Below are 25,065 nucleotides of genomic sequence, written 5' to 3'. Positions count from 1 at the left end.
ATTGAACCAGGTGAGCAATTCAGGCTCCTGGGAGCCTTTCGTTTTTGTGAAAATCTGTCGACCCTTTTTTAATTATTTTCCTTTTTGATGTTTCTTTTTGCTATCAATGCTTTCATTTTCAAAGATTAACTCCTCTGAAACCTCATGTACCAACATTTTGAAACTTTATAGGGATGTTGACCTCAATGCTTTTTACAAATGTGTTGCTCAAATGAATCAGCAGGTAGCAGGAGTGATATAAGTATAGGGGCCTCTTTAAATGATGAACTTATTATGCTAAAAGATAAAATGAAATGATTTCAGTTCTCCAAGTGAGGGTATTCAGGCTCTTTAGAGCCTTTAGTTTGGAAGAAAATATTGGGTCAACTTTCATACATTTAAAAAAAAGTATCTTTAATGACAAATCGAATGTCATTAAAGATACAACCACATATTTTGCTGTCATATAAAACACCTTCAATGTAAGCACATATATGAGACTAAGAAACTTCATGCTGCACCAATAAAAAGGTGGTTTCTTAAAAACAGATATGATGAAATGCAATAAATGTACCAGCATAAAACTTAAATCCAAAATCTTCAGGTAAACACACCTTTGGCATGCTCTGAATGATTCTAACAACAAGAGTAATATATCCATGGTAACAAAACAATGACAATTTAACAAAATTAAACTAAAAAGTAATATGACACAAAGACACCAACATCTCCTGACTGTGGACAGCTAAATGAAAACAACAGCAAATAACATATTTTCTCTTTTAATTATTATTATTCATATTTGATTCTATCAAACCATGATTGTAATTTACTTTCAACATGTTTACAAAAACAAGGACAATTATTGTATGAAAAAAAAACATTAACAAGAGGCATAATACATTTCATAAAGTAGGGCAAAACTTCAATAGGACAATGTGAATATAGTATTCAGAATTTAAGATTGCAGACATTTCTTCTTGGAAACAAGATATTAGACCACAGTCTGGTTAAAGAAAATTAGAAAAAAAACTCCAAATTTAACCCTGATACACAGCACCTGATGTTTCAATGTGCCTTTTTATTTTGATCAGAAAAAGTCATCACATGATGAAATTTCTGAAAACATTCCACTTTCATTATAAATATCAAATACTAGATATAATCACATCACACAGTTGATGTAAGCTATTCTTACATTACCTCAGCTATGCAGTGGCCAAAATTTTGAGGGATAACATCGATACATTGACAAAAATGTGTGCATAACAAAGGTAACACTTGATTGATTTTGAGTTATTTTTCAATTAAAATCATTCTAAAGGTTTATAGCAAACACACATCAAAATTCCACACCAAACTATTAATGGATTACTTTAAAATATTTGATATATTCCTCCAGGAAAAGACTTGTTTTGTACAATATTAAGAAACAATTCTAAAAACTCATCTATTAAAACAGGTTTTAAAGAAAAAGACTAAAATAATGAATTTGCTCCTTACTTCATTATAGCCAAAAACAACACAAAAAAGTGTATCTAGCTTTACCCTGAATCTGATAAGTTAGATATTCTGACTAGAACAAAGTATTGATTCTAGAAAATAATGTTATAATAAGGCCCTATCTATACAGCCCATCAGAAAAATGCCCTATTACCTTTTTCCAAACAACCACTATGTACAGACAAAATGATAAAACTTTCAACAACATATGCACATAATTGAAGCCCATATACAATTAAATTTGGCAATAACATTTTAGAATCTGTTTTTTTATTGAGAATATTTTAATATGATTTAATTTTGGTATATGGCCAAAAAATCTGATTTTCACAACCAATGAGAAATTTTTAATTTTGGTCTAGTGGAACGGACTGAATAGGGTTTTACTACATATACATGTACCATAAACTCTGACAACAATATTTGGCATATACCTATGATCCAGACCCTTGAGAGCCATTTGCTGACCAATCTGTATAATGAAATGAACAGTCAGATGAGTTTAAATTATTTATTTCCACCTAAAATAACATAATAAAAAGGAATGTCTACTGGTTTTGTACAAAAAACACTAAAAACAGTATTCTCTTATTCTACTGGTACCTGGAATCTTGTCATGTGAAAGTGTTTAATTGGCACTCTTCATTGTATTCATACAGGAGGTGACTCATGCATGTCAAAAAAAAAAACCAAAATTTTCACTACTATTTCTATTTCAGAAACAGTTACAGACCACATAACCAGTCTTAGTTTGTCATTTGGTTATTGTAATTATATAGATTGTGTATGAAATTGGACATTGCAAGAGTTATTGTTCTTGATTTCCTTTAATTAGCTTGATTTTAGTGGGAGATGAATGTAGGGTTTTCTCAAAAGTAAAGATCAGTGTCCAGTTTCATAAAATATCTCAAACTGAGATTTTCCTCAAATCAAATTTTGACCAATCAGATCACTTGAAATTGAAGATTTAAGGAAAAAAACAGGACTTGAGGAAATTCTCAACTTGTATGACACCTAGGCCTGGCCCTAGTACCATAAGAAATACTTAAGTCTGAGAATATTCTTAACTTCCAAGGTAACACCAATCAAAGTCTTTAAAATTAATGATGTCACAAGCATTTAAGAATATTCTCAGACTTCAGTATTCTTTTAACTTTTGTGCCACCGTGGCCTGAATACAGAAAGGATTATTTTAACTCCAAAATATAGCATATGTAGATTGAAAAACATTGTTCAGTGGGTTTTTCTACACCATGAATCACCTGTGCCATAGACAGTGTCTGAATTTTATATGGACTGGTACTTAATAACCTCACAAATGACAATAATCAATGTCAGTAATTTCCATTACTGTGATCCTAGGGAAATTAAACTTCTTTCAATCTCTGTAAGTCAACTACAGAATTAAATTACATCATTTGTAGAAATTTAAAAAATCCCTTTATAACAATGTTTGAAGCTATATTCATCACATGGTTTTTTTCCATGTCATAAAACAGTGAAATAAAATGTAACAGACAAATAGGGGAAAACTATCGCAGAAATGCATAAGTTTCAATATTGAACACATATCACAGTATAAAGAAATTATCCACCATAATGCACTAACTCCCAAAATATGAACATGATAAAAGTCTCCACAAAGCACCAAATAGTATCATAAGACATTAGAATCCTTCCACATCCCATCCTCCATCATCCCCCCATCCTGAAGTATCGGTTCCCTAAAAAAAAAAATACCAATTATAATACATCTTATATATAAATCACTGTTTACTCCTGAAGTTGTATGTACAGTTGTGTTCCCTGCAGCTTTTGAAAAGAATAGGATAATCCAGGAGAAATCATGCACTCTAGCATGTTAAAGGCATGTTTTACGGCACATCATACAAGCATCTATTTAAGGAAAAATTTCAGAAAAGGAAGGTGGTTTATAAAATCTATTTAATGAGCAGGGTACCCACACACACCCAAAACTGTCAATATAGAATAGAAGTACATGTTATGCAATATACATGCAATTTTTTTAAATCCCTGAGCAGAATTCAAATTAAAAAAAAAATTAAAATTATAAATTAAGATATACAGTAGATGACTTTAATGAATCAACAATTTTGTACATGTAAGTGAACTAATTTAAATTTAAATGTATTAATTTTAATACTTTGATACTAGAAAAATTAGTTACTAATCATTATTTTCTTTAAATACTGAATTATTGTGAACTTTGAAAATATCACTTTTATAATGATTATCCATGTATTCACAAGATGTAAATACATACATGGAAAAAATATGTACTGAATTTTACATCTCAAAATCTGTATTACATGCTGTATCAACACCAGACTCCAACTGTGAAAGTACTTCGAGGATACCAATTTTTCTATATCAGGGAAGAATCACAAGTTTGTGGATTCTTGAATTTGTGGTTTTGTTTTCAGTATAAACATTACAGGAATTCTCCTTTTTGTTGAGAACAAAATTTCGTTGTTTGGCGTTCCCAAAAAAAACATGAAAAATGATACCCCATGAACAATAGTACTTTCACAGCATATGACCCCTAGGGCAACCAGCCTGTGAGGTGATATAGGTTAGGGTTGGTACCACATGTGATACAGATTCTGACTTGTCATGTTTGTTATATCATATACTTTAACTATACTTCAAGTGTGTTCTGCGTAAGAATGTGATAAAGGGTATGCAATACAGGTCTAGATGTGTGATATAGGGTATGTGATATAGGACTAGAGGTGTGATATAAGGTATGCGATGTAGGGTAAAAGGTATAGGGTTGAAACAGCCAATTAAAATGCATAAACAAAAAGGGTGCATTTTAATCTAAATATATGATATAACACTTTGCTACCTTTGTTTCAAAATCTGCTGTATTATAAGCAAACAATGATGAATTCTCTTTTACTGTCTGAGTTTTCTGTGAATCAACAGAGGTAAGCATATCACTTGTTGGTTTGATATCAGGGATCATATCAGCAAAGAAGTCAACCTCCTTTTGTTCTTTAACTTTTATTTCCACACTATGTATATCAAATTCAGAACCAAGTGGTTTGTTTTGCTTAGGTTTAATGGATTTCACTTTTCCTTTCAAACTCATTCCTACTTTCTTTTGTTGAGAGTTACTGTCAGCTACAGCCATTACAGAAGCAGAATCATCTGATATAATACCATTGTTAGACTGTACGCCAGAATCTAAAGACCACAAATCTGGTCCTTTATCTTCAGTATAAAAAGAATGTTGTATTTCTGGTAATGTGTCTATGTGCTGATTAGATACAACTATATGGTCATGTGATGAATTAGACCAATCATCATTCATGTTTCTATTTTCATCTTCCCAGTCTGACCAATCATCTTCATCATGACAGAACACCTCAGGCTGATGAAGTACATCGGTTGAACTAGGCTGACTGGCTACATCTCTACCATCCATTACCATAGAACCAGGTTGTTCATCCCTTTGGGTGATTCCTTTAGTTATAGGTTCAGCCTGACTTTGTTCTGACTTCACTGAAAAATGTGAAAGTTATTCCAAATTATCAAGCTAAAACAACAACTGACACATGTGATAAAAAACTATCCACAAATCCACTTTCTCATCATTTTTAAAAAATTGGTACTTTAAAAATTAAAAATAAATATCTGTAGAAAAAGCATTATTTCTTGGGATTCTTGCAGCAGCATCATGTTAAATTTGATATGTATCTTCCTCTGGGTAAATGGTACCATGTAAGTGCTTTCTGAATTAATCAGCCATCTACTTCCTTTCCAATAAAACTTTGCAGTTTTCCAAAATTAATTGTTACAATAGTTTTAAATTAAATAAAATTAACGTAATAAATTTGGATTGGCCTAAGATGTTATACCTTTACTTAAAGTATTCTTTCTGTTTTGTCTCTCAATACGCTGCTGTTCTCTTCTTTCTTTTTGCTCTTTAATTCTTTGTTCTCTACTTTTTCTCTCCATTGGAGGGGTTTTCTTTTCAGATTTCAATGTACTGAAACAGAATACTTTATTTTAATTCCTGATTTTTGTTGTCTCTGACAAAGCCAGTTGACATATTGTTATTGTTTTCTTCACCAAAAGTATTCTTTGTAATTATCTTATTGATAGCTAAAACTTGTGTAAATCAAATTTTCTGGACTCTGAAACCTCTATCAGTATTTGAAATCGACTTTGGAATGTTAAAATGATAAAAAAAAATACAGGTCAAGCTGATACTTAAGTAAATTGAAGTTACAGCTCAAAAGCTCCCCTTTTTAACCCCATTAACTAATAATGAAGGGTAAACTGTAATCAGTAGATAATATTCTCTAGCTAAATGGATTCATACAGTAGAATTTGGGAATAAAATTTTTAATTATATGCATGAGTGGTTGTATAAGGTGATATAACTACCTATTTGGAACAAGATCTTTAAGTTTGATTTTCCCAATTACACCATTTACATTTCTGGCGATGTCTCCACCCTGAACACCTGAACTCTGAAAAAAAGCAAAAAGGTATATCTTTCACATTTACCTTTGATGAGATATTATAGGAATAAATAGCATTTTGTTTTTGATGGTGACTTTATGATGGTTTATATCTGATGAGCCCACTAGGGTGAGCCCTGATATTAACCATGATGAAGTCAAAATGTCATTTATTCCTCTTATTGGTAATTTACTATTTATAAAAGAAAGTAATGCTAGTCATCTGAGATAAGTAATGCTAGTCATCTGAGATATGTTAAAGATATTACCTAAATGCATTAATTCAGGTGACTATTTTATCGGATGACCACTGATCGTCATGATTTGTGATACTGCCCAATCAAAATTTAGCACATGTGTCAGTTGATGAAGTGTTGTAACTGGGGCAGGTTGGCATGCCACAAGATTAATTTGTTAACATCTGATGTGCATTATTAACAGGATTATATAAATTCTACAATGGTGAGATGATTTTGCCAGTCCTCTTAAAAATAAAGCCACTCCTGTGTAGTAAAATTTCCTTGAAGTCCAAAGGACGATAAACATTGTCAGTTATCTGGTTACCATCCATGTGCTATGTTTTATTTTAAAATAGTACTTTATAGTACTAGTTTACAAGACAAGATTAACATCAGCTACCAGTACGTAACTTGTAAGAGCATCATGGTTTTTCCACATTAGTTTTCTTCAATGCGAGAGCAGATGATTTAAATGTACATGTTAGAATGCAGCAAATCTCCATTGTGGTTTAAGGAAAGTATACTATGTTGCTTTATAATACCATTACAGGATGAATAAAAAAAATTGATATTGTTGTACATGTACTGCATTTTCTTTTGTATTTGTTTACAAAATATTTTTTACAGTAACAGTTGCAAGAACAAATTTCACAGTTGTTGCAACGTCATAGTAAAACGTAATTTCATTGCCCTCTCCAAAAAGGAATGTCATTTCATTGCACTCTCAAAAAAGCTCTATGCAGGTAATTGGCACATGCTTATTGCAAACTGACCTGATAATTTCTTGTATCACGTCAGTTTGCTGACCCAAGCATTATCAGCAAGTACACATCAAAGGAGTTTTGCTCAAATTACCGATAATTCAATTATCAAATTACATGTATGTACATGTATGATTAATTAGTGTGGATTCATAAGATGACACTTCTCATTCCTATAGTAAAAATCTTTTTTAGAAGTTGAACATTAATAACATTTCAAGAATCTTCATACCTTTGGAAGTCCTTCAGTAAAATATGATTTACTTTTACCACCAATTACTACGTCTCTTCCTAATATTGGTATAAGCTCAGCAAGGCAGTGTAAACTAAGGGCAGCTAACTCTTCATTTACATCTCGTATACCAAGCAAAATCTGTAAATAAAAATCCTTAAAGCTTTCAAGATTTAAATTGTATTAATCTATCTAAGCAATGGGCTAATTGTACATGAGCACCAAAGATACATATGTGTTGCTAAAATCTGTCTATCCAGACAAAAATCTGATAACAATATATTTCAGTGTTGGAAAACTGATTACAAAATATTGAAAGTGTACAGCACCTTTTATCAAACATACAGGATTAAAAAATACAAAAGTACAACTTACTTGAGGAAATACCACATCTTCCAGTTTTTCCCTGTCAAATAGATTAGCATATGATGAAAAATACTTCAACAGTAACGTCCTTATGTTGATTTCATGACAACAGAAGGCTCTGTAGAGTTCTGGAATTACATAAGTTTTGTACTGGGAGACTGGAAATAATGGAGTTAACTCCACTGACTCTAAACATGACTTGTCCTCTGAAAAAAAAAAACAATAAATTATATAATTGACATATTTCATGCAAAAAAAAAACACATCTCTCAACTATAATAAAAATTCAATCTAATCTATGATAAAAATGTTTTTCCTTTCTCCCTGCAATAACTTCAATAGCCATTAAGTTCTCTGAGTAATCCAATGCCATCACATGTTCATTTCTTAATTTAACATGAAATCAATGACAGTAAAAGCTTTTAATTCCTTATAAGGTTATGTGAGCACATTTTCACATAATAAATTGCATGTAAATGATAAGATTGGCATGATGTGATGTTTCAGTTAATCAATTAATCAGAAGATCTAATCAAACACGCTCTTCAGTTTCCTGGTTTGAGAAAATAATGACATACTTTTATATGGGTATGAATTTGATTGATTTTTGATAGATTACCTCTCTTTGGAATGAGTATACGAGGGGCAACGAACTCTCTAGCAGTCTTATCTAACAAAACAAATCTACAGAGTAAAGGTTTGACTAGATGTTTTCCAACTGTATCTATTGGTAATGATTGTAATCGAGGCAGGAGAGTCCTGAAAACAAAATATATGTATCCTATGATACCATTATAATTAGATTGGTTACAAGTCCCTCTCTTTTAATTTTAAGAATAAATGAAAGTATTTATTGATCACATGTACCTCTATCTTCGAAATCTACCAAATATAGCAGGAGCAAGTCAACATCATAATCTCTAAGGCGAAATTTACAACAAAAAGCATTACCCCAAAATTTACAACAAAAACCATTACCCCAAAATTTACAACAAAAAGTATTACCCCAAAATTTACAACAAAAAGCATTACCCCAAAATTTCACTTAAATGTTGACCAACACTTCTACATTATCCACAGTATAAAAAAAAACACAATCTGTTTTTAATTTTTAATGGCAATAAGTCCTTATTAAATTTCTATAAAGTGAATAATAATATTATAATGTTTACCAGTACTTTCAAACAATAACAAATGAACACTAGATAACCCTAAAGAATAATTAAAACAAATCATGAAATTTCTGTATATCCTTATTATAATTTCATACTTGTAGAATTCCTCTCTCTCTTCTGAACTCTTCAGTGTTATATGGTACAAGAAGGTTGACAGAGATAACAAGTCATTACTGAAATTAAAAGCAAAAATGTTAAAATAGCAGAAAAAGAAAATGGAGACAGTGAAATGCAACAAATACACCAGCATATAATCTTAATAGTAAATACTTTCAGAGATCACCAAAAGGACTTCAAGAAGTATAAACACACCTTTAAGTAAGCTCAGAAAGGCCATAACAATGTAATAAAATCCATGGTAACAGAACGATAGCTGAAGTAACCAATGTATTAAATTAGTCTTAGCCATATCAAATTATTTACTTTGTGCTAAACAAGGCTATTGACTTCAATATCAAATTACTGTGAAAGTACTTTGTGGTTGAGGGAAAAGTTATGAATTCGTGGATTTGACAACTATTTCAAACCAACGAATGGAAAATTTTGTTTTCGTTGGAAACCAGATTTTATGGTTTACAATACCCATGAAAACCACAAAAATTGAAATCCACAAACAATAGTATTTCACAGTATATACTTTGTCTATACTATGATATACTGAACAAGTCTATTGGCTTCAATGAAATACGGAGATTTATTGCAAAAATCTGCTGCCTTTATATTCAGCCAAAAGCTCATTAGAGCTTGTGTTTGTATTTATGACATGCCGAATCAAAATAAAGTTTTCTTATCTTATCTGACCCCTATGTTCTATTTTTAGTAACAGTGGCCATGTTTTTTAACCAACCGAAAATCAAAACATTCATTTTGTGCAGGATACCCTAAAAAACAAAAATACTAACTTTCATTGAATACATAGTTTCTGAGGAGAAGATTTTTGAAATTAAAAACATCAAAAACTTCAAAAAACATCCAAAAAGGACAATAACTCCAACATGGGTCAACAGATTTTCGTCAAAATTTGACCACAGATAGATCTTATCATGCTGAATACTTTTACCCGAAAGTCAGTTTGGATGAACCTAACTGTTTTGGAGATAAATGCAAAAATCTGCTGTCTAACCCCTATGCTCTATTTTTAGTAATAAAGACCATGTTTTTTAACCGAACAAAAATCCAAAAAGTCATTTTAAGCAGGATACTCTAAGGAACAAGCATCTTAAATTTCATCCAAATCCATTCAGTAGTTTCAGAGGAGAAATTGTTAACGACGATGACAATGACAGATGCCAATAGCTCACATGGCCATTGTCCAGGTGAGCTAAAAATGTGTATCAGGGCTTAATTGATGCTACCCACTCATGTGTCAGATCCAAAATATTTTTTGTGGAAATTCTTCAGTAGGCCTCATAGAAACTGTTTTCAAAATTAAAAGTGCAAATGAAAGTTGCCCACTGGAGGTATTAAACATTTAGATTTTTGTTATGTTCTACTATAGAAAAATATAGGAAAACTGCCTGCTAGAATTTTTACACTATAATCAGTCAAAAAATATTTCATGATCCAAGTAGCAGATCCAAGGACATGAACATAGGAAGAGTTGTTATTAAAATTCTAACAAATGTATTTATACAGTATCTTAAGATATGATGAATTGCCCCTGCCTGGTTTTTAAGCAAAACCATACTTAAAACATATCCATCTACCAGAATTAATACCTGAATATTTTATCTTCTAAAAATGAGTGTAGCTTTGGTCTTTTCTTTGGATCACTGTTCAAACATTCATCCTGAATTCTTAGCTCAAATGTCTTTATAATGTCATCTGTAAAAAGAGAATGTCTCACCTTAAACAAAATGTTTTTATAATGTCATCTGTAAAAAAAAAAGAATATCTCACCTGAAACATAGATATATAAACAAAAACAAGATCATAATGAAACAAAATTATGGTCTGATTTTACATAAATAGTTGCCAAAGTCATTTACAACTACTGAAGAATGGAGGATTTTAACTAGGGCTTTTTTTGCTCATTTTATGGTCATGAAAAATTGCAGAAACACATGTGGTTATATAATATAAATATAAACCACAGAAACTACTGCAAATATTAACCTCACAAAATCAGATCTTTAAATTCATGAAATGTAAACACTGAAAATAGCCCGCATTGTACATTGTGTAAACTTCCTTGTTTGATTCAGACCTTTTGAACTTTTCAACAGCTGCAAAAGTAAAAATATACATATAAGTATACCTAAATCTTCTAAATGTTCTAGTAAAGAATCAACCAAAACTCCAAAACTGTAGACATCTCTAACATGGCCATGTTCCACTGTAAGGTTTAATCCTTCATCCTAAACATGTCATATCAATTGAAAATAGGCACAAAAATTCATTAACACAAAACAATTCACGAAAAAAAAAAGAAAATCCAATCAACATCTATAAGAAGTTTCATTGTACAGTCTTCTGGGAATGTGCTGGACAAAAGAATATGAGTTTTACAGGCAAATTTCAAAGGAGTCCAGTACATTTTTTAAGTTGTCTGACCAAATGTCTGATTAACATTCTGTCATTCAGAGCGAACACATTGCAAGGATCTTGTATTGTTGATTTGATTGGTAAGTTTGGGCAAATGTCTGTGCTTGCGGTACAAAATGCCATTCAAAAGAATTGAATGTACCAAAATACCAAATATGTAATTGTTCAGTTAATACATTGAAACAATTTATTTTCTCATTTTCAGACAGCACAAAAATAGGTAAAAGTTGAAGTAAGCAATGTAAAAGATCAAGTATTGTATGGTTTACAGAAAAGTTCTTACATATTCCTCTGGAGCAACACTTTCTTCATTTCTCAACTTGAAGATCTGTTTTAAAAAGTCTGGTGAGGTTTCAGTAAAAGGACATGCACAATCAAATCCACCAAGCTTCCAGCTTCCATTCTCTGTCACATAAATACTGTCAACACAAATATTGTTATGGCAGATGTTGGCCTGAAAATAGGAATAATTAATATGTCTCCTGTTTACATACATAATACATTTGTCAGAAATATAGCACACTATAAAGCAGTTGAACCACAGAGATAGAAACAATCAGTGAAATAACCATTTAATACCAAAATCAGTTAGAAAATATTACACATTCAATGTATTACCAAAACAAACAATATATGATTTCAATATCGTATGACTCAAAGCATGCATTTTCAGATTTTGTGTAGATTCAATGAGGTTTTTTTCACAATTTGCAAATACATATATTTAAGATCAACCCTTCTATCACAAATTTAAAATTCTGCTTTCAATTCACATGCCATGATGTCCAAAATGTACTATTGCCATTAAAATGTTGGTAGGTAAAACATACATTGTACATGTACATTGTAGTTTCAGTTTGTGAAGTAAATAATAAAGTTACCTTATCATGTAGGAAGGATAGTGCAGAAATAATGTTACAAATTCCAGAGGCAACTTCCATTGAAGATAAATCACCAATATATAAAGACAATGGCATTGCTCTCTCTGTAACCAGAAATCTATCTTCACTTTTTCCATCTCTTATGTAATGCAAAATATAAGGATGTCGAAGACTTTTCAGGAACTAGAATAGACATTAGTAAGAATAAGTGATGTTTCAGTTAATCAATTAATCAGAAGATCTAATCAAATAGGATGTTGATGCAATGAAATTTATGAACTTTGTTATTGATTATTCAGATACTACATTTTAGACTAACCGAACAATACAAAGTGTGCCTTTTTCCATAATGATTTGCAATGACTTCAACATTTAATCTTATTCTTGTGTTCAGTTTAATGCGCTTCCCTTAGATTTTTTAAGTACATTGTAGTTGTCAAATTGTACTTGAAGTGTTGAAAAACCAGCCTGTTTATTCCTTTTAGTTATGAACATGACCAATTTGACCATGAAAGCACTAACTCCCAATAAAAATTAAATAATATTGTTACTCATACTTTCAAACTTTGCACAGCCTTCAGCATTTTATAAAAGCGTACTTTGCATTAAAGGTTATTTACTTTTGTTTACGTGGGTTTGATTTATCATAAGAGCCTAACTCAATGCAAAGGTGGTCTTTCCCTTTAAGTTGACCAATAAGATGATATCAATATCATGTTCAAAATCAGTTACTGACAAATCAAGATTGAACCATTATTGATAAATTGTAGTGGTCAGTACCAACATGTCTCAAGCTGAAGAAATGTTTCATTGAAATGGAGAATTTACTGTTCAATTATTGAACTACCAAATTATTCACCCTGATTCTTGAAAATTCTGTAATTATTCACTGTTACTACATGGATTTCATCCAACTAAACAGTCCAACAACATGCAAAAAATTGTTTTATGCAAGAACATATCTGGTTCAGCATTTTTTTTTTAGAAAATTCAGGTAGGCTGCCATTGTTTGAATAATGTTACCTTCTGCCCTCAATACACATCCCCAAACACATGTGGATGGAGGGTTACCTTATTGTAACCTGATTTAAAGGACCATAAGGCATAAGACTTTAGAGTTACAGTTCGGCAGCTTCTAAGTGAAAGGTAAGATATAAAAAAAAATCAACTAAGGAGTTAATCCTTTATCCAAGTCAATTAATTGGCTTTTTTAAAGGTCACAACCTACTGCAATGCAGGTAAGACGCCATGTCCAAATCCAGATTTTTATAGAAGCATAATGTCAAAATGTGAGTGTAATGTTGGAGTGTTCACATTTATATATTGTTGTCATAAAACATGCTGGCAGTTTCAAGTAACCTTTATATTTCTTTCAAATGCACGGGACGTGTCCTTCTTCCTGGATTTGTCACTAAACACAGTAATCAGGGAATCGTTTTCAAATGTCAGCCCATGTCTTATTTCACATTTGGTATCTGACCCATTGACGACGGCGTCTTCCAGTGAACACTCCTCTAAAATACTTGCTTCAGCTCCCATTTGGCAGAGTTTTCATTTGGAAGGCATTTTACATTACAATTTTCAAGTGAAAGCCCGAAGTCGTGTTTTGACAACATGAAAAAATAAACCGGAACTTCATATTTAATGCAAAAAATTAAAACAAAGTCGGTGATAACATACCGAGTTTCAGGAATATAGGTTACAGACCACCAATTCAACCGATGAGCATTCGGAACGTACGCAAAAATAGTCCTACGCAGAAATTACCCCTGTTCCTCATAGTGCCGTGAAAAAAGTTCTCATCTTATTTTAAAAATTTAAACAGTTTCTGAAAGGAAAAACATTTCTGTACATTTTATAGGTGCATTTTGCTTCTTGTGATGTGAAGCCTAATCTCCATAATGATTTTTAAATATACCCCTATCTTGTGAAAACACTGGGATTTCCCATGCTATTTATAGACCCTTCACTTCCGGTGACCAGTACTGCACTGCAAGTCTGCTAACCCCACATGCCATTCTGAGGATTGTGAGCTGACATATGTAGAATCATGCTGATATATAGTCATCTGCAGGTTAAAGTTAAGGTCCAGAGAAGCCATTGAATATTGTGAAATTAGCATAGAAGCCTATGGGAAGTGGAATTAGTGGTTTTTAGCCTTAATATATTGGTAAGATTAATTAACCCGTTTATTAGAGCTTCTTAAAGTGTTGGTTTTTTTTTCGTAAGATTTCAAACTAACGTGAATAAAATTATTTAAACGAGGGGTACAAAAGAACTGAATCGCTCAACTGGCTTAATTAGTCACATTGTATTTTTTTTTTTTAAAGTTGTCATGTCACGTGTTCCCGGTTATTTTTTTTTAAATACAATAATATCAACTTTCAGTGAATTCTATCAAGTAGTTTAACAGAAGAAGATAACATTAAAAAATATATCAACAACAAAAAAACAAAAAAACAAAAACAAAAAGCGCGCGTTGACCAGTACGGGAAGGGTGTTGGGCTGTCAATGTCGGAGAACTCTTAGTAAAGTGTAGTTGCTGCTTGATTTAAAAAAAAAAAAAAAAAAAAAAAAAAAAAACTCCGACAAAAATTTTATTCCAACATTTTCACATGTGACCACAGGTAGATTTCACCATGCTGAATACATTTACTCCATCTCAGCATTGGGCTAATCATTGCGGTTTAGAAGGTACTTGCGAAAAACTGTTGTCTGACCCCAGGCTATGTTCTGTAGTAACGGCAGCCATGTTTTCCCACGGATCAAAAATTAAAATGGTCATTTTGTGCAGAATACCCTAATATGAGGATCAGTCATATAAACTTTCATGGAACTCTGTCTTGTTGTTTCTGAGGAGTAGATTTTTAAAAGTAATATATATTATCAAATATAACAAAAAAATACGTCCACCAAGGGCAACAACAACATAGGTCAACAGATTTTCACGAACAACGGGCTACAGATAGATCTCATGATGCCGAACACTTTAAACCCATGCCAGAATTTGGCTAAACCTTACGTTGTTTTAGATGTATGCGAAAAAACTGCTCTCTGACCCCCATGTTCTATTTTTAGTAACGATGGCCATGTTTTTGAAATGGATCATTATAAAACAACATTCTTTTCCTTTTATAGACTTTACCATTCAGACGCTACGAATGAATTAGTTTCACTGTTTTATAAAATATTTATCTATTGGGGATGCTCGCCATTATTCACCCAGTTATGAACGCGTTCGCACCAAATGAACAAGAGGCCTTCTGATATTTTTAGTATCTAGAAAAATCAAAATTATCAAGCTAATACAAGTAGGACGGTATGTACGACGTTCAAACGTTTTATTTCTTGTTTACGCATTTTGACGTTACAAATCATAGCGCCATATTCTACGTCATAGAAAATTACAAGATATGCAAACTGCTCAACGAATAAGGTGGTCATTCTTCAGATAGGTTTTGTTTTACAATGATTGGAACGCTTTACAAGTTTAGTATCTTACAGACTGCTCTTACAACGATTGGGTCAGAAGTTCGAGATGCGGTACGGAGAGTAGGAAGTATGTGGCAGATGTGCGTTTTTATATGGTCATGCATTTACATGATGTGCACTAACAACAGTTCACTGTGGATGTACCTTGGAAAACAGAATACTCGACTCATGGTAACTGCTATATTGTACTTGATGTTTCACAATTATGTTATAGCCAAGATCGAATGGTTCAGATTCGTGAGGTTTAAGATGGCAAAGTTTATAGCGAAAGTTCTAGTTACCATGACTGCACCTATAGCCTTTTTATTTCACATGTGGTTCCCGCTTCAGACCAAGATAGCTTGTACTTTCCAAATTGGATTGCCTTCACTACCAAATTTTGACGAAGAACCATGTTACTGTTTCCAAGCTATGACTATAGCTCTCGCAGCTTTGATGACAATATTTCTTATAGTTCGCGACAAAAATAACAAACGAAATCGTTTAAACGAGAAGACAAATAGCTTTGAAGCCACTCCATCAGAATACTCAGGAATGATGACAAGAAGACGATCGGAGATGTTTAAATACCAATCACCCGTCACTCGTAAGAATTCTATGTGAAAAAAAAAAACAAACAAGAACTGGATTAATTTTGACATCCTACAATTGCTCAGAAAAGTGTTATGTGCCTGTAAAAATCTTTTTAAAATACTGGTAATAGTTTGTGTTCCCTATATTTACATTATATATAAGCGGAACTCTTTATCCACTATTGAACTGAGTTTTATCACGTTTCATCGTGTATTTTGTGGCCCGTATTTACTAGGTGATGGGGAGGTGTTTGTGGCTTCACCGAACTAGCTCAACCACGCCACAATTTTTTGCGCTTGTTTCAATTCAGGAAACTCCAGTCTTTGTTAATCTTATATATATGTGTGTGTGTATGTTTAGGGTATAGTGTGATCCTCTTTTCACTTGTTTTCGTTTCAGGGGACCTACCAAAGGGTGTGTGGCATTTCTTACCGTTCATTGAAGGCCAATCAGATGCATGTCTTTCAAAATAGCTCTTTTTTTTGTTTGGTAGAGTTGTTGCCTCTTTGAATTATTCCCCATTTCCACTTTCTTTTCTATTAGCACTGAACTATATTTTAACATGGCTATTGATTACTTCGATAGTTTTGTTATATATGGCAAAGAAACCGAGTTAATCAATCGCATGCTCGTCTTTACAAAAAAAAAAAAGGAGCAGGAATACTAAAAACAAACCTAGAGGACCAGATACATCGGTCGGGTAGACTACTCTATCATAAAAAAATAACGTCCACGTTACTAAACGATAAAATAGAAAAGGGAAATGGATTAAAAGAATAAAACATATCTACATGGTTTAAATAGACACACCAAAAACGACAGCAGCCAACAACGTTTTTCCTGAACATGCAGAAAGCTTGTAGGTTATTATAGTTTTCACATATATAATAATGTTGATTATACTGATCCAGCTACAACATGGTCATTAATACATTTTTTAGAAATGGTAGAAAAATGAACGGATATTATGAAACACAACAAATGTACCAGCAGATAACCTCAAGCTATAAAATACTAAGTAATAAATACTTTCAGGGGTCACCTGAAGGTCCTCAACTAGTGTAAACATACATTTAAGTAAGCTTGGAAAGGGCAATAAAAATCTACGGTAACAGAACGATGACACTTCTTCAAATTAATCTTAAAAAAAGTAAAGTGACATAAATATGGCAAGCCAAAGTGGACAAAAATGAGTATTTACTAATATTAAAAAAATGATTTTTTAATATTACAAATTCATTTTCTAATATTACAAATTAGATTTCTTATATCACAAAACACTTTTTCAATATTAAAGTCATTTTTAATGTTAAAATTCCATTGAATTTCTAATATTGAAAAAAAAAGGATTTTTTAATTCAATTTGTAATATTACAAAATGTGTGATGTTTTATAATATTAATAAATCAGAAACTAGTAATATTACAAAATGAATTTCTAATATTAAAAAATCTTTTATAATGTTAAAAAAATGATTTTGTGGTATTAAAAATTCATTTTCTAATATTACAAAATATTGATTTTTGTCCACTTTGGCTTGCCATACATAAAAATATTAATGATCAATATCTCGGGATAAAAAATATTGACAATTCGGAGTTGAGATTTACGAATAAATTCGGAGTTAAGATTTACGAATAATTTCAATCTGTTTAGGGCAGTTGATATCTCCATCGGAATTTGTTAGATTTTTGGGTATAGTAACTAATTTTAATTTAAACTCTCCAACATTGGTTTGATCGAGGAACTTTAGAGCAGTTTCCACTGAGTCATTGAATTGAAGTCCAATGACTTTTTTGCTAAAATATTCATTTTTATGGTATGATAAGAGCTGAAAATTGCATGAGATGAGAAAAAGTCTGTTTCAATTCATTTCCCATCAAGAAAATGATGTATATTTTTCTGATATTTCTTGTTTAATCGGCGGTTATTTTGGTTATCTGCCCCTGAGATGGTCGTTGTTAATACTGAGAAGAAAGTGTTGGCGTTTTCGTTGATATATGGTGGATGTATTGAACTGGGAATTGGTGAGATCATTCAATGCATGTTACACTACACTATAGTCCAAAACAATTTGTGAACAAATTCGTCAAAATATGAAGTTTCTTTGTTTCACTACCATAGTGAACACTTTACATGAACAATAATGTGAGACATAACGGAACTTCAACCAAGTGATTTACTTCTTCATCAGAGTTTTTTAAACAGTCAATATGATGAATTCAACACATTACCCTTGTCATATTCTCATCCAGAAATTCTACCCATGAATAACATATCTGACATTGCATGCATTTTAGATTTTAACAACACCAATCTCAAAGCACTACCCAAAGATAATTTTGTAAAACTTCTCTAAGAAAGATACGCCAAGTGTAACTGTGATATAGAATTTGTCAGATATGAGCTCTTCGATATTGCAAAACGTCGAGAAACCTTTCCGTATAAAAACGCTATTTTGAAGAAGCGAATAGGTGCACGGAAACCCAATGGTGAGCCTGTCGAATTAAAATTTGCTAATGACTGTTACACACTCTTTCTCGCGATATCGGGTGACTATAGCCACGACTTGAAAAACGTAGTCAATGTGCGCTTCTACACCTCATCACGAAAAGAAAACTCTCAAGAAAATGACAGTAGCTTGTCTCAAACTGACATTTCCATTGATACCTCAAACATCCTTACAAAGGACTCCATAGTAAGGATCGAACGAGAACTAAATTTCTCAATAAAACTGTCGAAAATCTAGTAAGGATCAAACGAGAACAAAATTCCCTTAAAGGAGAATATACACAAGACATAGAATTTCTCAATAAAACTGTCGAAAATCTAGTGAAAGAAAACAAGCGATTTGCTGATATAAACTCTAAAAACCAAGAAAGGCTACAAAACAAATTTTATCAACGACAAACTCAAGGAGTTTGACGAAAACTGCCACCATAAACACCAGTTGCGCTTCACTTTCCTTATCAATAACTGACCTCAGAAAGCGCTTAGGCAACGCAGAAAAAGAGTTGAAAAATGTTGATAAAACAACTAGGTCATAAGCTGAAATTCTAAAGACCAAACCTAATCAATCTGAGCTTGAAGGAATCGATCTTACTACCAAATCTATGTCCAGCTCTTCATCAGACAATGTCAAATGTTCCGACTTTCCGCCAACAAACAAAAGAAGTACACACTTTATATCACCTGACAATTCTAGGCGTTCTGATATCCCAGAATCACAAGGACGATCTACGCACTGCATTTTATCTGTAAATGACAGAATCACTGACATCCCGCAAACATTGCACGGCAATGATCCATTGGAAACTCCTAGGTCTGAAAACTCTCTAACTCGTTTAGAAAAACTGTCTTCCGATACAAGAATAAGGGACATACCCACTAATGCTCAGCGTGTTGATATTTGTGAATACTCGAGGGAAAATATGTCTGAACCTTTAAATGATACATGTCTTAGTGATAAAGGTATCCCAGTGCATTTTCCGACATCAGCATGTTGTCCTACAAGATCTTCTAAATTTTGCGGTTTTGTGCGAAAAGAAAAGCGTAAAATAAGTCGTTTCTATGTTGGTGGTATCAACTTCGTCTGAAGCTGCGATGCGATCGTTTCTTTTTGATAAAGGTGTACGAGTAACACATCTCCGTCAGGTCGAATAGGAGAACTACCTCCCCTCAAGTTAATATTGACGAATGTGACGAATATAAATTACATAAACCCTCTTTCTGGCCTGAAGGTATCCTCATGAAAAATTGGCTTCCTTGGGAAGTTTTTCGAAATGAAAAATTAGGACATAAATAACTACACAGATACACAGTAACTAGACAATGAAACTTAATGCAGAGGCATTATGTCAGCTGTTCACTATCTATTAAACTTTTTACAGAACAACACTGATATTATCGCATTGTCCGAACACTGGTTACATAAATCACAATTTCATTTTCTTGATACTATTGACAGTCGTCGTTATAAAGCTTATGGGAAAGGCGCTGATGAATTCTTCCCCGAGAATTATAGATGCAATGCCCGTAGTGGAGTGAGTTTTCTAGTTTCAAAACATTTATGTCCTTATACATACGAAATAGACATAGGCAGTAGCAGAATATGTGGTATAGAACTGAAAATTCCAAATGAACAAGCATTTTCTTTTTGTCTGTGTACCTACCTGCTGTCACACAACCATATGATCTATTTATCCGCGAACTCGAATACCTTTTCGATATTTACAGTGCATTCTCTAATCACGGGACAGTTTTCATGCTTGGCGATTTCAATTGTAAAGTGTTTGGGCCCCGTATCTCATCATTTCATCATTTCAGACAAACGGAGCAGCCTATTAGAAGAGTTATTGCTTCAAAACAAAAGCGTGTCCCTTCACGTTCAAGAATTTGCTAGAGGGCCTACCCACACAATCATACTCTAACGGTCCAAAATCTGTAATTGATCACATACTAGTAATTACTCATAGAGACAATTTGCGAGATGTTAGTAAAGTTTTTGTAACGGACGATCATCATATGTACAATGTTTCGGGTCATAAACCAATAGCATGTGCTTATGACAATATGACAGACTCAAATCCATTCTCAAATAGTGCCACTATTAATGAATTTGCTTGTGAGACAGTTGCTTGGTTAAAAGCTAAAACCTCTGACGTTCTAATTGACTATTCGTTTGCATTGTCTCAAAATTTATGGTGTGTTCACGCTCCAACCGCTGCTTCCCCGGATGATATAGAAGTGTACTATAAAACTATAGTTGACGCAATCAAGTCCGTCAATAACGACACACTGCATCGCAAACGATTCATAAAGCATCTTAAACCATATTGGTCTAAAACTGTTGATATTTACCACAAAACGATGAGAGAAAAACGAACTGCATGGATTTTTAATGACAAAGTTTATAGTCGTAATTGATGCACATTTTGTGAACTATAAGAACGCTAGGAGGGATTTCCGACACCAACTGGAAAAGCGTATATTGAACATTTGCAAAAGTGCTGCAAAATGATTGAAGATTCTGTTGAAACTGATCAAACGTACATGTGGTCCGTTTTAAAAAGTAGAAGACAACATAAAACTATTTATCGTGAACTAAACGTGAATGGTGTATCTCACACTAACGATAATAACATATGTAATGCGTGGGCTGAACATTCTGAATCACTATTCAAATTTGACGACACGTTAACAAATCGAGAAAACATTAATTCTATTGATGAACTGGTTCGTGAAATTCGTCTGAACTGCCATATTAATGATTTCAAAACTGAGCAATTTACCTTCAATGATATATCTGATATTTGTAACAACCTGCCAAGCAACCTATCTACCGCTTTGGATAATATATCCTACGACCACATCAAATGCGGCGGAAAGAGTCTTGTAAAACACCTGTGTAACTTATTCAATATAATACTTGAATCATGCTATATTCCCTTGTGATGGAAGACTAGTGCAGTTATTCCACTTCTTAAAGGCGGAAATAAAAAGAAAAGCGATCCTAATTCGTACCGTGGAATATCACTAATATGCTATATCTCAAAAGTTTATGAAAAAGCCTTAGTATCACGCCTTTATTCTCTGAAAACTTTCCACACCCTTCACAAATGGCTTACCAGAAACAACTTTTAAGTATGTTTGCTTCTTTCAACTTACAATAGGTTGTTTATCACTACATCGAACGTCATAGTAAAGTTTTTATCGTCATCCTAGATAGCATTAAAGCATTTGACACAGTGTGGCACTCCGCCTTGTTACTGAAAATTTATAGACATGGCATACACGGGAACACGTGGACTTTGATCGATAACATGTACAGTGGCATGAACAGTTGTGTAAACCCACTGACTTGTTCAAAGATAGTACAAGAGTTGTGTTACACAAAAGCCTTGTATGGTTGTGAACTTTGGAGTAGCTTCAATCAATCTGAAACTGAGATGCTTGAACGGCGGTCACATAAATTCGCATGTAAAACGATACAAGGACTCCTGAAACGAACACAACACGTTCAGACAAGTGTACAAGTCTGTTGGATTGGTTCAGCATCGAGCGTTACATTGATAAATGCAAGTTATTTTAACCTATTCAGACGTATACACAGGGAAATTAAACCACACCGTGCCTGGACTATAGCAAAACTTTACCCAGAACTACGAGAAGCAGCTAAATATGTTATTGACTTATGTTCCATTGTTAAACAAGACGATAACATATTGCTGTGTGATCGATGTGGGATGTTCTTTTCAAATATCGTAGAACATATCTTAGTCTCATGTACTACATTGAAAGACGAACGTGATGATCTTTGGAAAGACATTATTAACATTAATCCAATTCAGTTTAGCGTATACCTAGACAGGCTAGCACCTATTAACTTTACTTTTACTATCTTATCCTGCAATACTGATTTCGAACTAGAAAGTGATGAACTCGACTTTTTCAGTAAAATTTGCGTATACTATACATTAAGAATGTGCAAAACTTTCCATAAAGGACATTGTTGACCACCTGCTGTGTAACTTTCAGCGATTCACTCCCATTATTTTTTTTTCTGATAATAAGTACATTTTTATGTAATTCATGTAATAATAATCGTATTTCTCGTTCATTATTCATGTGAACATCTCTGCATAAGAGGAAATAAAAAGTAAATATCTACGAATAAATTCAATCTGTTGAGGGCAGTTGATATCTCCATCGGAATTTGTTAGATTTTTTGGTATAGTAACTAATTTTAATTTAAACTCTCCAACATTGGTTTGATCGAGGAACTTTATTGCAGTTTCCACTGAGTCATTGAATTGAAGTCTAATGACTTTTTTTGCTAAAATATTCATTCTTATAGTATGATAAGAACTGAAAATTGCATGAGATGAGAAAAAGTCTGTTTCAATTCATTTCTCATCAAGAAAATGATGTATATATTTCTGATATTTCTTGTTTAATCGGTTTTCTGAAGTCAAAAGGTCTAAAATGTGTAACCGGAAGTTACCGTATCCAACTCTTTATTGACTATTTCTAACTATTCTGTCTGATTTTTACGTTTTTCTACAATCGTTAAGAGGTTATAACTTCGCCTTAGGACTTTGGATAAACTTTTGAAAGATTTTATATTGTTTTATAAAAGAAGTGATTAAGTTTGATTTCCGCACCGTACCGTAGCGCCAATCCCCGTACCAGCAAAGCATGGATACGATTTTATCTATAATGAAAAAGTAAGTCTCATAAACAGAGTCTGATGCGATTTTAATTTATCATCAATGAAAGTTTTGATAATGTTATAATGTTCTTATGTCAAATACGCATTGAATTAGCAAAGATAACAAAAATACGGGACTTTGATTTTTGGGTACGGGAATTTCAGGTTACACATTTTAGACCTTTTGAATACAGAAATTCGAATAAAATATTTTTTTTTCGATAACATTTTACAAATCGTTATTCCTAGCCTTACCATCATGTCATTTTGCAAATGTGTACCGACTTCCAGCAGGAAATAGCAAGTAATAATGAAGATATTGTCAAAATAGTATTTGGGTACGGGGAAATGTTGGTACGGGTTACAAAATTTAGACGATACCGTTTTTTTTTCACATTCATCTTGAAACTGCTATAGATGTAAATCGTATATTAATGAAATCTGGAAAGTTGAAGCAAGGACACACACATACTTAGGGGGTCATTTTACCATGATTAGATTTTTCCTAATACTCTTAACTGAAATTAAAACCAACTGGTATTCAGAAATATCGATATTACTCAATCAAAACGATACTATAGATTCACTACCATGTACTGGACAGAAAAACAAAATGGAAATAAATTTCCAAAATTTGCATTAAAATATTTGTTTGTCCCATGGTCTGTTTGCACCAGTTTATAAAGCAGATAAATGTATTTCAGTTTATCAAGTCGTATGTTACTAAAGGAAGACTTTTAAAAGAAAAAAATCACAGTGACAGACAACGACAATGACAACGTTTGTCCAAGTGAGCTAAAAAGTAATAGAGAAATGAAATAACTGTATTATTATTAATTTTATCTCATAAATATGTGCAGAAAGTATCATTGTACTTAACCGTAGCGGAGTCAGAAACTGCGAATACGAGGGTCCCATTAACTGGCTTAAAGGGTTGGGGATACACTTCATTGACTTCCAGTCTTATTGGACATAAAAGGGGGTCCTTGGATCTGCCTTTATTTATGCAAATATTAATAATCCAAGAAGTCAGTGAAATTTCCACTTAAAACAAGTGATTCAAAAACAAATAACTCACTCAAACTTACAGAATCATGATAATGATGGACTACTAATTAGAACTACCGGTAGACATTGCCCACTAATGTGACTAATATCCCCGCAACATATTGATCCATGTACATTTGGGGAGCAATTTGCACATACGATTCATATTCTGGACACAATTTTTCTAGTGGATAGATTACGCACTTTCGACACACAATTTGCTGCCATTTCTAAAACACCCATCTACAAACAGCTTCAGTATTATTTATAATTATTATATATCAGTACATGACTAATTTCTGACAATATGTATATCTCTATATCTCTATATGGTAATCTAAAATTCCAGTGAATTTTATAACAATCCTGCAAGTCGTTAAGGAGGAGTTATGGACAACACATCAGACCAAATTTTGCCGAAAAATGCGAAAGTTCCAACGTTCAGCATTTCTACATTTTTTGTTCAAGTATGAATTCCAAACAATATGCACATCTCAATATGGTAATTTTGCACCCTATTAAGTTTCATAACAATCCTGCAAGTTGTTGAGAAGTTGCAAACAAAGCACC

At 32.7% G+C, this 25,065-nt stretch overlaps 1 protein-coding gene across 1 annotated transcript; it reads right to left on the bottom strand.

Annotated features, from left to right (window-relative positions):
- Window positions 1-1,979: 1,979 nt before the first annotated feature.
- Window positions 1,980-13,807, bottom strand: LOC148611014 (protein-associating with the carboxyl-terminal domain of ezrin-like). The gene is made up of 13 exons (XM_088591055.1): window positions 13,533-13,807; window positions 12,174-12,356; window positions 11,576-11,746; window positions 11,006-11,105; window positions 10,467-10,572; window positions 8,844-8,921; window positions 8,193-8,332; window positions 7,583-7,779; window positions 7,208-7,348; window positions 5,899-5,984; window positions 5,367-5,497; window positions 4,352-5,010; window positions 1,980-3,206 (listed from the first exon to the last, which is right to left on the bottom strand). Exons 1-13 carry the CDS (start codon window positions 13,710-13,712, stop codon window positions 3,150-3,152), a joined length of 2,229 nt encoding a protein of 742 aa, XP_088447181.1. The 5' UTR covers window positions 13,713-13,807; the 3' UTR covers window positions 1,980-3,149.
- Window positions 13,808-25,065: the final 11,258 nt, after the last annotated feature.

Source organism: Perna viridis, chromosome 7 (assembly GCF_037379345.1).
Source record: "Perna viridis isolate PV_CMFRI_1.1 ecotype Kerala chromosome 7, ASM3737934v1, whole genome shotgun sequence".
NCBI lineage: Eukaryota > Metazoa > Mollusca > Bivalvia > Mytilida > Mytilidae > Perna > Perna viridis.
Note: the sequence above shows the minus strand (reverse complement) of the source record. Positions and strands in the feature narration are given on the sequence as shown.